Source organism: Pinus tabuliformis, chromosome 7, assembly GCF_031772625.1.
Source record: "Pinus tabuliformis cultivar Carrire ecotype Pingquan chromosome 7, CPIR1, whole genome shotgun sequence".
Lineage (NCBI taxonomy): Eukaryota > Viridiplantae > Streptophyta > Pinopsida > Pinales > Pinaceae > Pinus > Pinus tabuliformis.
In genome coordinates this window covers 1,357,152,987-1,357,167,572 of record NC_142293.1, presented here as the reverse complement: position 1 = coordinate 1,357,167,572, position 14,586 = coordinate 1,357,152,987, and the positions used below count along the sequence as shown (strand labels likewise).

Here is a 14,586-nt window from a genome sequence, read left to right as displayed (position 1 = left end):
GTGAAGTGGATTCTCAGGTATTTGAGAGGTACCACAAATCAAGCATTATGCTTTGGTGGTTCAAACATTGCTCTACAAAGATATGTTGATGCAGATATGGCGGGTGATAGAGATAACATGAGGAGCACAACAGGGTATGTGTTTACTATAGGTGAAACAACTATCAATTGGGTTTCAAAACTGTAAAGTGTTGTTGCACTCTCAACAACAGAAGTAGAGTATGTTGCTGCTACAGAGGCTAGTAAAGAAATGATTTGGTTACAAAGGTTTCTGGATGAATTGGGTAAGAAGGACTTGGGCAGGTTATACAGTGACAGCCAGAGTGCCATACATCTTGCAAAGAACTATGCATTTCATTCCAAGACTAAACCTATATAGCTCAAGTACCATTTCATACGGTCAATGTTGGAAGATGGACAGTTGAAGCTGGAAAAGATACACACTAGCCAGAATCCTGCAGATATGTTAACAAAAGTTGTAATCAGGGAGAAACTGAGATTATGCTCAGTTTCAATTGGTCTTCAAGTATGATGAAGAATATGAGAAACAACCAGGTCCAAAGTGGAGTCACTGTCTAGCAAATGAAGCAGCGGTGGAGTTGCTATAATCAGTCTCCAAGTGGGAAATTGTTGGGTGTGGAGCTTGATTATCTTTTTTATTTAGAGGCATCGCCACATTGGACCCTAGTTCGTAATGTGGCGACAACTCCACCCGTAAAATATACGCCGCTAGGAAGGGTCCAGGGGGGGCGACGATGATTATTTTGAGCCCCTCGAAGCTAAAAATAGATGTAAAATTGCCTTGTAAAATGTTGTAATTTCGTAGTCAATCTAGGCCGTTCATTAGGCGGATCTCAGACAGTAGAAGTTATGTTTAATTTAGTGTTTTTTTCCTTAGAAGGCAACCCCTCGCTATATATGAGGGAATTGTATTGCGTCTATGTAGATTTGCATTTTGAGTGAGAAAGAGAGAGGAGATTGTGTGAGAGAGAAAAGAGAATTACAACGGATCTGATATAGGTTGTATCTCTTCAGTTTGCTGGATAATATAAAAGGAAGGACTAGCTGTTTCTCCGTGGACGTAGCCCAAATTGGGTGAACCACGTATATATGTGTCTCTCTTGTTTTATGCGTTTTCTGTGTTTATATTTCTACAATATTTTATGTGTTTCATTGCTCTGTAATATATAATTTTCTAACAGAAAAATCTTTATGGGAACCAATGGTGACTTTGTAGCAATTTTCACACAATCCAAGAAGTATTGATTCAATGGAAATATATGTAGAGAGAAAAATCCATATGGGAACCAATGGTGACTTTGCAACAATTTTCTCACCTCCAACCTTGAGGAAAACATTGCTTTTGAAGGGGGGCGCATATTGGGGTCCTACCCTAACGTTCCTACTTTAGGCTACCTAAGAGTCATTCAATTGATGCATGTAACAATCCTATTTGAATAAGGACTATTGCATAGTAGTGGATAGTTATTTAATGTAAAAAGGTCCACCTTACCCACTAGGTAATTGGTACTCATTAATGATGGGAGCACAAGTAGTTAAGGTATTCCTATTGAGAATCTACTTGAAGAGACAAGAGGCTATGAAATGTCTTATTGAGTATCATCTATTTGGAGTTTTTCTTAGTGAAAGGTTGCCCGACATTAAGAGGCAAGTGAACATTGTTTTATTTAAATTAAAAAGTTAAGCAACATTACATAATACATACTATGATTTAATATTTGTAACAATTAATGAGCATAAAAACACATTTCTAATTTCTAGAATAAGATTAAATTGCATTCCTATTGTATTAGATAAATAAGGTCATCGACATTCCAAGAAGTAAAAGCACAAGTTTGCATCTACGACAGGCACCATACAAACCATAGTTTTGAAAAGCGATGCAAGTCAACTTGGCCAAGTTGACTGGGGATTGCTTCGAATGAGCCTTCAAAACAATTTTGTGGGCCAATTTGGTAGTTTCGAACAACAATATAAGTCAACTTGGTTGAGTTGACTAGGGACCAATTTAACTTAGCCTTCAGCTCAATTCTATGGTTCAATTCAGTAGTTCGAAAAGCAATCCAAGTCAACCTCATTGAGTTGACTAGGGACCGCTTCAACTTAACCTTCAACTCAGTTCTGTGGGCCAATTTAGTAGTTTTGAAAAGTGGTCCAAGTCAATTTAGTCGAGTTGACTGCTTGGATTTAGCCTTTAGCTCAATTCTATGGGCCAATATGGTACTAAACTAATTGAGTCAAAGCATGACTCAGCCTATTTGGTATCAAGCCAACCCTACTTGGCCGAGTAGGAACCTCCCATGCCACCTCCACCTTGAAATTTTCAATTTTTTTGTTAAATACATAAAGCTTAATCTCTAAACCCTAAAAAGTTTTTATAAAGAGACCTACTGATTTTGTAGTTTTTGTTAATAATCCCTTTCCTATCAATGGTGATGAATTTGATGATTGATCATGTTGATCAATTATTTGTACTGTGTAGTAGGTCAGTAACTCGTCACATGTTTTTTCTAGACTCGAGACTATTTAGAGCTTCATTGATTATGTATTTTGTTGTTGTTATATATTGTACTTAGTGTTATTTTGATATTTTCACCCTTATATGGCATATATGAGTAGACTTTGCGTACTTAATCTCTAATAATTTGAAATCCTTAAAATATTTTTTTCCATTAAAATTTTAACTAGTTTATATATTTTTAGTAAACCGAGTCATTGAAATCAGATCAATGCAAATCAAATCAGAATTGGTGTTGACCCACTCAAACAATTCCAAATCCAAATCCTAACTTAAAAACTATGGTACAAACTAGGTATCATGTACAATACATGTGAAGAAGTCAACATCGCAATGAAAGATGCAAGTAAGGCGCAATAGTTATAGATGACGGGAAAAGATATTGAGTTTCATTGATTATGTATTTTGTTGTTGTTATATATTGTAGTTAGTGCTATTTTGATATATTCACCCTTATATGACATATATGAGTAGACTTCTTTATCTCTAATAATTTGAAAATCCTTGTAATATTTTTTCATTAAAATTTTAACTATTTTATATATTTTTAGTAAACCAAGTCATTGAAACAAGATCAATGCTAATCAAATCTCTGTTGACCCCTGCAAACAGATCAATGCTAATCAAATCAGAATGGGTGTTGACCCGCTCAAACAATTTCAAATCCAAATCCTAACTTAAAAACTATGGTACAAACTAGGTATCATGTACGATACATATGAAGAAGTCAACACAGCAATGCAAGATGCAAGTAAGGAGCAAAAGTTAAATGACGGGAAAAGATATTGAAAACATAGATCTATTACAAACCAAAAGAAATTTCAAATAAACAAATGGGCAGTATGAAGAATAAGAGTCGTCCCAATTAATTACACAAAGCAAGCCCATAATCTTAAAAGGCAAGATTTGTAATCTTGTCAGAGACACCGCCTACCTTTGGAAAGTGAATATGTCTCCATCTTTATCTATCAGACGTTGGAGACAGTTCAGCAGAATTTTGTTTTGGAAACCGTTTAGCAGTTTTTTGATTGGAAATGTGATGCAACTTAAAATGATTTCTTTAAAACTGCAGTTTAGCAGTTTTTTATTTGGAAATGTGATTCAACTTAAATTGATTTCTTTAAAATTGTCGGCCTGCATGTTTAGTTCGCAAAATTTTTGAGAAATCCACAAAGCTCCCCCACTATCTCAAAGCTCTGTAAAGATTTTATTTTATTTGAACAGTGTCCCCACTCATCACCCTTAAGGCATGCAATGACAGGTTTAAAAATCTATTATAAGGAGGGAATCCCTGCCTAAAATAATAGTAGCTTGTAAAATCACTTTCTGAAATTTCTATGCACAGTTCTAAAAGCTATAAAATAATGTGCAGAGTGTCCCCACTATCTCAAAGCTCTATAAAGATTTTATTTTATTTGAAGAGTGTCCCCACTCATCACCCTTAAGGCATGCAATGACAGGTTTAAAAATCTATTATAAGGAGGGAATCCCTGCCTAAAATAATAGTAGCTTGTAAAATCACTTTCTGAAATTTCTATGCACAGTTCTAAAAGCTATAAAATAATTTGCAGAGTGTCCCCACTATCTCAAAGCTCTGTAAAGATTTTATTTTATTTGAAGAGTGTCCCCACTCATCACCCTTAAGGCATGCAATGACAGGTTTAAAAATCTCTTCAATAATTGATTGAAGAGTTTCTAGAAACAACTGCACTGAAAAGTAGAAACTCTGATCTGACACCAATGTATCTGACCAGCGTAAATTACATAAACAACTCTTTCACTTATGCATGCAAGGAAGCAAAGTATGACATTTTGTGCAGAAATACAATCGAATCAAACATTTTCAGCTAATAAAAATAAGGTCACACCGCAGTTATAAAATTACTATTTTTCCCTTATAGCTAATTGTGGTTCACTTCTATACAAAGAACGCGCACCCCAAATGGATAAACAAATGCTTCACCCACATACCCATGACTACAGGGTAAAATAGTATCATTGCTCCGACCTTGAATTCCCTCACATAAAAGTTTAAAACTGAACTTAGGATTAATATTTATGAAAGGGACAATTCATGGCAAATGAATGAGATGACGTTCTCTAATACACTCAGGGAACATGCCTTCCTACAACAATAAGACCAAAAGAATGAAGATAAGATGGACTTCTTCTACTGCAATGTAGCTAGATATTTGACGACTATATGACTAATTGTCTCAATGTACTTTTATTTTATTTTCCCACAGATTAAGCCCATGCTGATAATGTTGCTTGTTGCCTGAGGCAACAATTTTTGGCAGTTCTGACGGTATTCCCCATCACCGGTGGCAGAAAGCTTGGGTGCCTCACTCTCCAATACTCAGTCATGTACTGGAGAACACTCTGTTGTTCGGTCACAGAAAGTGTATTTTGGAAGGTACCTTTTGTCTAATGGTGTAAGAGCAAAATAACAAAAAAGCTGCCAAAGGGAATTAAATGACATCACTATCTTTTCTAACTTTGAAAGCACTTTGGCACTTTATTCTCCAGCTTTTATATGTTTATTAAGAAATTAACAGACATTTACTTCATAAGAGAATACTGTTCTCATTGAATACTAATTAGAAGGCACTTAATATGGAAATAGTTGAATTGTTTTACTTTTTAGACCTATTTTGACAACATGGAAATAGTTTAATTGCTTTACTTCTTCGACCTATTTTGACTGTATATTACTGATTTTTGTCGTGATTTTAGTTGTATATGGATCCAAAATATTGTGATTGGACTGATTTTGATCTCATATATGGGTCCAAAAAGTAAAACAGTGAGATTACTCTTCAAAGCACCAACCTGAAATATGGGTTGCATTTTGTGATTTGGAAAATGTGCCGATTTAAGGCAACCTTAAAGTTCCCAAGATGTGAATTTCTCACACCCAAACAATTCAACATTTGAGGAACCTTATAAAATACTGGCTATCAGACCAATTAAAAATGTTAAACTTGCTACAACAATAAAAAATTCCACACGACATCCCGTCATTGCCAGCCAATAACTTGAAGGCCAACATAAACAGTAAAACACCAAATGACTTGTACCCTATGTCACAAGGTTCGTCGAACTTTAACCTTGAGATTCGAATTTTGGCGAACCTAAAAAAAAATTTGAGGTTTGGCGAACCTCATCGAACCTCAGAGCCATTGACCAAGTCCATAGATCAAAACTCATAAGTCATAACTTCATGTCATAACTTAAGCTTGTAATTTATCCTTGCAATTTCCATGTCTATGATAAAATTTTTGATGTTTACTAAAACCTCATCAAAAAATTCGAACTCAAATTGAACCTAATCATTACCGAACCCGAACCTTGTGAATTGCTTGTACCCATATAGAATTCAAAACACACTTCAAAATTTCTTCCATCATGAATCAATAACAGCACAAGTATAAATAGTATGTCATGATTAACATGAAAGAGACAAGTAAATCAAATATTGATGAGGTAGTAGCATATATTCTACTTGATAGCTTGAAGGAAACTTCAAAACGGAAGGGTAACACTGTTTAGTAGTGTGACAAGTACAGCAACCAGAAAAAAGAAACATAACAAATCTGATACAGGACTCTTTTTGATGATATGTTACGTTTCAGGGAGATTCCAACCAGGCCAATATTCCAGAATATGTTTAAAATGAAGGTAATGCACAATACTTAAATTGCCAATGGATTTATCAAAATGCTCTTCATTAGGATTCAGGAACCCCACCATTCCCAACCGTTATAAGTAGATGATTTAGATCGGTCATTTTCATAGCACATGTAATCTCATATCACCTTTAATTCACAATAGAATGGATAATATTTTTTGTTAGAAGGGATTCAATGTACAATTTCTTTGGATTAGATGCCAAGCTTGAGGGATAACTATTAGAATTTACGACAAAATTGCCCAAGACTTTGCACCCTGCCTGATCCTTTTGGATCTCATATCATTTGGGTGTGAGAAAAACCTTAGCGGATGGCTTAATGATCTATCAACCCTAGAAAACCACTGATCAGTAGACTACAATGGATGATATCGCTAAACAATCAAAAATTCATAAAATTCAGCTCTGAAAGTGATCTGATTAAAATGACACCCCTAGTCAAAGGTGGGTTGCAGGGTAAGCAAAAGCTGGTAGCTGATGTTGTACCCACCCGCATTCAAGTGTCTTCAATGACAAAATTGTGTTTGTGCTAATGTTTATGGATGTGCCAGCACAAACAACAACAGTTGAGCAGTTTGAGCCAGATGCAAAATCAGGGGATTCTCTGTTGGAATACATAAACCACATGCGGCCTCTTAGCCAAAGAATTCGGAAATGATGATGTTAGTTGCACTTTCTCCTAGGTAGGGGTAGGGTGAGTGGAATTTGGATGCTGTGACAGTGATATGACCCCACCAGCATTCAAGTGTCTCCAACGACAAACTTGTGTTTGTGCCGATGCTCATGGATGCACCACAGCACACAACAACAGCTGGGGACAGGTGCAAACCCTGTGAGCCTTCGGAAAATAGATAAACAACACGCAGGCCCCTTATACAAAGGATTCCGAATTGTGTAAGTTACACTTTCTACCAGGTAGGGATAAAGTCAGTGAAAGCTGGGCAATGACATTTTCCCCGCTAGCATTCCAATCCATCCAATGATAAGTTCATGTTTGTGATCATGCTCTGGATGTACCAGTGCAAACAACAGCAGATGGGGCCAGGTGAAAGTCCTGGGTGTCTTTGAAGAAAGAGATACCACGTCCAGCCTCTTCACCAAGGATTCAATTCAGGATTCCGAATTGAATGGTGTCAGTTGCAGTTTCTCCCAGATAGGGATAACGCCAACCTTCTCCCAAGTAGGGATAACATCTAACGCCAACCTTCTCCCAAGTAATAACATCAGTGAAAACTGGGCGCTGATATTGCCCCTACTAGCATTCAAGTCTCTTTAATGACAAATTTCTGTTTGTGCTCATCCTCGTGGAGGCAGCAGCCTACACAACAGCAGTTAGGACCGGGGGCAAGTCCTGGGTGTCCTTGGAGGAATATGTAATCCACATGGCGGCCTTTTAACCAAAGGGAATTCGAATCGATTGGAATGGTGTTAGATGGAAGTTCTGGCAAGTAGGGGGATAGGAAGAAGACGGTGCTTAAAAAAAAAGGCACCCAGGGAAAGGCTGCCGAGAAGCTCAAACAGACCACCGAATTTCAGATTATAATCTGATCTCAACATCAATCTATAGGGCATAGGCACATTGCCGAGAAGCTCAGAGAGAACACTAAATTTTAGACTATAATCTCATCTCAACATCAATCTATGATGCGTGAACACATCCTCGCAAAGGTTTCTGAACACAAACTTAAATGTGCAAACCCAGCATTTAGATATCCTGCGAAACACGATGGACTAGCTTCCTCGATTTCTCCCAATACAGAATCTTTACCAAAAATGAGCCCATTATCCCAAATCAAGAATCTCTTAAGCCAAACTTTTCAGATCCGGACCACGCATCAGAGAGGCCATTACAGTTCTTTATTAAAGCGAGATTAAATTTGCTCTCTGATTCTTAGACAAAATGTCGTATAGATCATGTAGGCCTCAAATAAACATAAATGCAATTTAACAGGCAAATTTCAAGTACCAAATTCAAAAATAAACACAGGCAGATAACGAAAGAGAATATTACCTCTGGTCAGTCGTTGGCTTCGAGGTGCATCAAGTTCATCGTATCTCGACAAGTAAAGTCCCGGCAAGTTCTTCAAAAGATTATCACGCTTACTGCATAAGGACCTCTTACTGTCAGGACAATCTGCCGACTCTATGTCCATCCCGTCTTCTATCAGAGGACGAGTATTGGAGTCTCCCATTTCTCAATTTCTTCACAAATCCAACAAAGAAGGGTGTCTGGAGTCTTCTATAGCAGGGGCTTGTCGCTATTTCTGGGACGAGGATCCCAGCTTTCTATGGTTGCTGCCTGTGGCGAGATATTTCTTAAATTTAATCGACTCCTTGGCTTCACAGTTTAAGCTGGTGATCACAGGCGAAGGGCCAGGACAGAGCGACCAGAGGGGTATAGATTCCCTTTTGGCCTCTGCAGTCCCTTGTCTTGCATTTTGTCCTGGTGGAAGAAACTAATCCGTGGAAAAGGCGGTTGTATGCCCGGATAGCCAAGTTGACAGGTCAGTCTAAGATCCAGAGTTTATAGCATCAAATCAGATTCAGTCAGATTCAATTTTGGTTTAGGCTCTGCTTAACGGTCCGAACGATTTTATCGCCATTAACCATCTGTGCAAAAACGAATTTAGCCCATAATCAGTTTTATTATGAAAACTGCGATCATGGAATGAATAACTGCATCAAATAAGAAAATTTAAAAACCTTTTAAACAATACTATTCCTGACAGGATCAAACAAAAAATTTCCACCGTTTAAACCAAATTCTCCACTTTCACCGACTCATTACAATTTTCTAGAGCTAATACTATTCATAAATAAATTATTACAAAATAATAAAACCTTCAAACTTCCTTTCATCATCAGTATACCGACCCTGATTTGGAGGTCCGACCTTGACTTGAAGCTCCTTATTGACCCTCGGAATTTAATCAACAGATCTGAGGATGAGCTCTCCAGTCTATGTCAACAAACGGAGGAATTGCAATTCTGTTTTGGTCAAAGTAAATCCCGTCCTTCCTCAGTCCTATCTAGTTTGCTGTCCCTCCTTCAATGAAACTGGCATCCGTGAGATAGTATATCAGGGCGATATTGCCTTTCAATTTACAAAATAGTATGTATTTGTTAAATGAATTCAGCATCTTTAAAAACCCTTGAAACATTTGCGAAAATCACCAAAGCTCAAATTTACATCTCACTGTGAAATTACATGTTTGGAAAGTGTTTACTTCTAGTTATGCCTGTGAGATGGGTATAGTTCATGGTGATACTGCCTTTCAATGTGCAAAATAGTATGTGTTTGTCCTTAAAAACCCTAATTTTGATGGTGAAAGCTCAGACCCTAAAACATTCTGATTGTGAAAATCACAAAGCTCAAATTTTGCATTACATTCCATTCCATGAACTTGCGCATGAACTGTAAAAATCATTCCATGAACTTGTGCATGAACTGTAAATTTTCATTTTCTGCAAACAAATTTAAATTTAAATTTAAAAGAAAAGAAGGTTTTTTGTCGTTAATTTCCTACCAATCGACATAGGGTAAAGTCAAGTGTGAAGAATAAGGTCTGCATTTGATTAGAGTCTCTGATTAATTTAAAGATCAAGAATTGACAAAATCCGACATGATCCATCACTCCAATAATTCAATTTCATTAAATAATTTGGAATAGACAAACATTACATTAAATCGTTCAGACAATTGCGCATACTCATCTGAATCCAATATATCCAATATATCTTAAATTAAGATATAAAAAAATCCACCGTGGTCCATCCATCCCTTAATGAAATCTTATGAAATACAAGAATTTAAATGAATTTAGATTGATTGATAAAAACAATTGTGAAATGTTAATTTAAGGAATCTTTAATTGTACTCTTGCGAATCAGTAATAGCCGTACACCTATTAAATATTTTAATAGGATTCAATTTACGTACATATTTCACTTTATGCAATTACACCCATCAGTATATTATTGTGTGTATATATTATATATAAATTGTATTAAAAATATATATGTGCTCAAATTATTAATGAGATAATTATGATTAGTTACTATCAGAGTTACTATCAGCATTGTTATTAAAGGAAAACTAAACTATCTTGGATTATTTTATTGGTGATCTAAAAGAGCAGGTTTTCACTTTTACCGTATGTATATAAGTTTTTTACGTTAAAAAAAAGAATTCTTAGCCAAAAAAATATTATTTATATGAAAATCTTAAAATATATTAAAATGCATATTATTCATTTATTTTTTCCAAAATAAAAAATTATATATATTTGGAAGTAAAATATATACATAAGTTGTTCACTTATTGATATTCATAATGTCAAATCAGAAAATTTTCAAGTTTATATATAATATTAAGACTGGTACTTCTTCCTCTAGGAAGCATCTAGTTTTGAGAAATTTTTAAAACCCTAAAACAATGTAAAATTTATAATCCACCCATTATAAAAATCAAAAGAGAGGAAATATTTAAATTACTAAAATTTAAGAATAATGAGAGAACAATAATAACTAATAACTAAATTAGTCATTTGTAATTTCCATAACATTTATAATTTTCAGATTTTTACAAATTTTCACATATTTGTTCAGCATAGATGTATTTGAATTCTTTATTTACAAATAGTTGAGAGAGATTAATTCTCTTGAGATGCAAACCCTTTTTTGAATGCAAAATTTGAGAAAATGTTTGAACCTTGTGAAATTTGATTCCTTTGGACCCTTAGTAGATCAGTAACTAAGATAGATTTATGTTGATTCTTAATAATATTATTTATATTTATATAAATTTCACACCTTTATATATATATAAACTAAATCATGTAGTTCATGTTTGTGTTCGAATTTGACAATCTTGAAATTAAAAAAAAAAATGGACAATAAAAAGATAAATGATAGAATTTGACCACACATATATAATATACTATTCATAATATAATAAAAATTTAAATAGTTTTAATACTTTTTGAATTCAGGCTTCTGTGATCCATATTACATTAAGAAGAAGAGTCTTTTTGCTAGAAATCACAGAGGAGAAAATTTTGCCAACATATTTCGAACCAGTTAGTGTGGTTCATCATCAAGACCAGGTGAAGATGCAGATAATGGTACCGGCTTAAATAGAGGGCGATTTAGAGACCAAACGATCATATAAGGACTAGTTTATGAAAATTAATATTTTAATAATGATTATTAAGATCAAATAATCGATCATATAAAGACTAGTTTATGAAAATTAATATTTTAATAATGATTATTAAGATCAAATAATATTCCTATAACGGCTAATATAACGGCTAGTTAAAAAATAATAATATTATAATTTATAGTAATAATTAAGATAGAAATAAAAAACAAACAATCCAAGTCAACCAAATATAGGGAACACAGTCAAAAAATAAAAATAAAATAAATAAATAGGAGTCAAGACCTATTAATGAGTCAGTATCCTATAACAAAAATAATAATTAAAGGAGACTAATATTAAAACAAAGCAATCAAAAGGGAGGGTAAAATTATTATTATTATTTTATTTTATTTATTCCAATCAAAAGGGAGGGTAAAATTATTATTATTATTTTATTTTATTTATTACTAGTCATTCGATTAGGTCTCCACATCACCCTGCGTGAGCTGGTCTTGATGATGAACCACACTAGCTAGTTCGAAACGCCTAGGCAAAATTTTCTCTATGTGACTTCTACCGAAAACATCTTCTTAATTTTAATACTGGTTATATATTATGATTCAAACTATTAACATTTATCACTTAATTTTATAAATATATTAAAATTTATATATTATTATATATAATGATGAATAAATAAATTATATAAATTTTAATTATGATTATATAAAGCCTTATAAATATAAATATATAGCCTTATGATTATGATATAAATATATTAAAATTTATGTATTATTATATAGCTATAGTGATAAATAAATAAGTTATTTTAATTTAAATTATGATTATCAAAAATAAATAATTTTTTTTATACATTTAGGGTTTTAATTTCAACTACACATAATGAGGGTTTCAAGAAGCCACGTCTCTATTTAAAAAAAAATAGGACTAAACCCTAGTTGAAACCTATTCAAATATTATTTGTAGGTTAGCATTGTGTTCAATTTGAATTTTGTGAATAAATTTAAACAAAACAAAACAAAAAATAATAAGATAAAACCCTTGTTAAAACTATTGGGATACTATTTTTAGGTTTTCGTTTGTATTCAATTTGAATTTCAATTTGGTTTTAGGTTTGATGAATTTCGAAGTTTCACGTTGAAATTTGCTGAAACCCGTGACTTAGTATAAAAATTTTCTCTTTTTTTAATTTTATTAAAACCCTTTTGATATATGATGATGATGATTAACCTCCATTAAGACCAATATGGTCTATCGGACTTTAAGAAAGTAAAAAATTAGTTGAGATTCTTTAATATTTTATTTCTATAATCGAAAAGGAGAGAAGTGTTCTTAGATCACCATAGTTTTGTTGACTTAACAAGTCAAGAAGGTTGGTAGTGTGGCAAAAGGTTTTGAAAATTAGAACGGATGTGAATAAGTGTTGGGTAGTCCAAGAGAAAGTGTTTTTCATCTTCAACCCTCTTAGTATCGCAAAGGTGACAAACTCTTTTGTCCCAAGGTGTTTTGGGAATTGACCAAAACCCGGTTTCACTTTGAAGCCCATGAGAATTAGTTCTTATGTTGGCAATGTTCTATTTCTTCTTAGCATTGTTCAATACAAAAAGATGGTTCTGGTTATCAAGATTGGGATTAATCACCTCCTTATAATATCTTAGCTTCATTTTTCTCTCTAACCCCCTATCCTTAAATTTGGAAGTAATAATATTTTTAATATTATCCTTATTCTCCAAGATGATCTCCTATTTTACCCCCCAATGGTCTAGCCAAGACTGAGTTTCCTTATGTCAGCGTCGCTTGAGCCGAAGGTGGGGGTATTGGCTAGATTTGGAAGCAATTTTGGAGAACCTCTTAGCTTCTATGTTGTATAGCTTATTCTTATACAAGGAATACCTAATCATAGCCACCATTTTAATGGGGGAAATACTAGCTTCAATTAAGAGGACAAGGTAGGGAGAATTTCCTTTAATCTTGAGGTTGTAGGTTATAAATTGATTTTGTATCAACTCAATCTTCTTCCATGATTCTCTAGATATACTGCAACCCCAAACCTCACATCTGTATAAAATAACATGGGTGACAAGAGTCTCAAAAAGGAACTTTCTTTTACTCAATACCCAAAGATCAATCAACTTACAATTGTTTTCAAGCCCATAATAAGTTTTCCAACCTCCAATTATCCTTTTCTCAATGCTATAATTTTAGTTGAGTTGATGATGAATGTCAATTCCCAGATATTTGTAGGAGGAAACTTTCTCCAAGTAGTTATTATCATAAATGAAGTTATCATCGTTGATCTTTTTGGATTTAATTATCATGTCTTTAGTCTTGTCCATATTAATAGTCATACCCATCTTTGAGGTAGTAATCTTGGAGGATTCTAAGCCATTTGTAGAGATCGTCATGGCTCTTGGCTAGGAGAATGATATCATAAACATATAGGAGAAGAATAATGACCATACCAGTGAGCCTAGGGCCATCACATCCTACAACTTCCAAACACTATTTGCGTAACTTCGATAGTGCATTTAATTTCTTGTGACCAACCCTCAATGGTCTTAAGCTTGGCAATAAAGTTCTCATATAGCCTAGTCACAAAAACCCTTGACTTAAGAGGAACCATTATCTCTTCTAACCTCTTCCAGAGCTTATCCTGAGGAACTGTGTCGAAAGATTTTCTAAAGTTAACAAAACAACATAAGAGATCAGTTTTATTATTGTGACATTTCTCTGCAATTATCCTAAGAGTAACAAGATGGTCTAGAGTTGAATGATGTCTCCTAATTCCATCTTACCCTTTAACCCTTTTTCGTTGGTTTTCAAGCCAAAGGCTAATCTACCTTTCCAAAATAAGCCCATACAATTTGGCTAAAATATGACTAATCATAATCGTCTTGTAGTTAGAGGGAATGTTTTTATCCCCACTTTTAAAGATAGGCATAATAAGGCTTTGTGTCCAAGGCTTAAGTCTTGTTTCACTGCCAAACTGAGAAGTTTGTATATATGAGGGATGAGGATGAGCCTTTCCATTTTGAAAATTTTAGCTTGGTAGCATTCAATATCCCTAGTTGTCCCAGTAGCGAGCTTCTTAATCTTGAACTCCACATCTTCCAAAGAAAAGATATCCTCCTCCATAGGAGTATTCTAGATGGTACTCATGGTGTTAAGGGAATCATAAAGATTCTTAAGACAA

The 14,586-nt window shown here is 34.1% G+C and overlaps 1 protein-coding gene across 2 annotated transcripts in view; it reads right to left on the bottom strand.

Annotated features, from left to right (window-relative positions):
• The window catches only part of LOC149252598 (metal tolerance protein 4-like), a 32,267-nt gene extending 22,593 nt beyond the window's left edge, over window positions 1–9,674 (bottom strand). Inside the window, exons 1-2 of one of the 2 annotated variants that reach the window (XM_089459745.1) lie at window positions 9,104–9,674; window positions 8,241–8,839 (exon numbers count right to left, since the gene is read on the bottom strand). In XM_089459745.1, the coding sequence (XP_089315871.1) occupies window positions 8,241–8,421 (181 nt within the window). In that variant the 5' untranslated portion in view covers window positions 8,422–8,839; window positions 9,104–9,674. The remainder of the gene's footprint in view (window positions 1–8,240; window positions 8,840–9,103) is intronic. The other variant, XM_089459746.1, reaches the window with a different exon arrangement.
• Window positions 9,675–14,586: the final 4,912 nt, after the last annotated feature.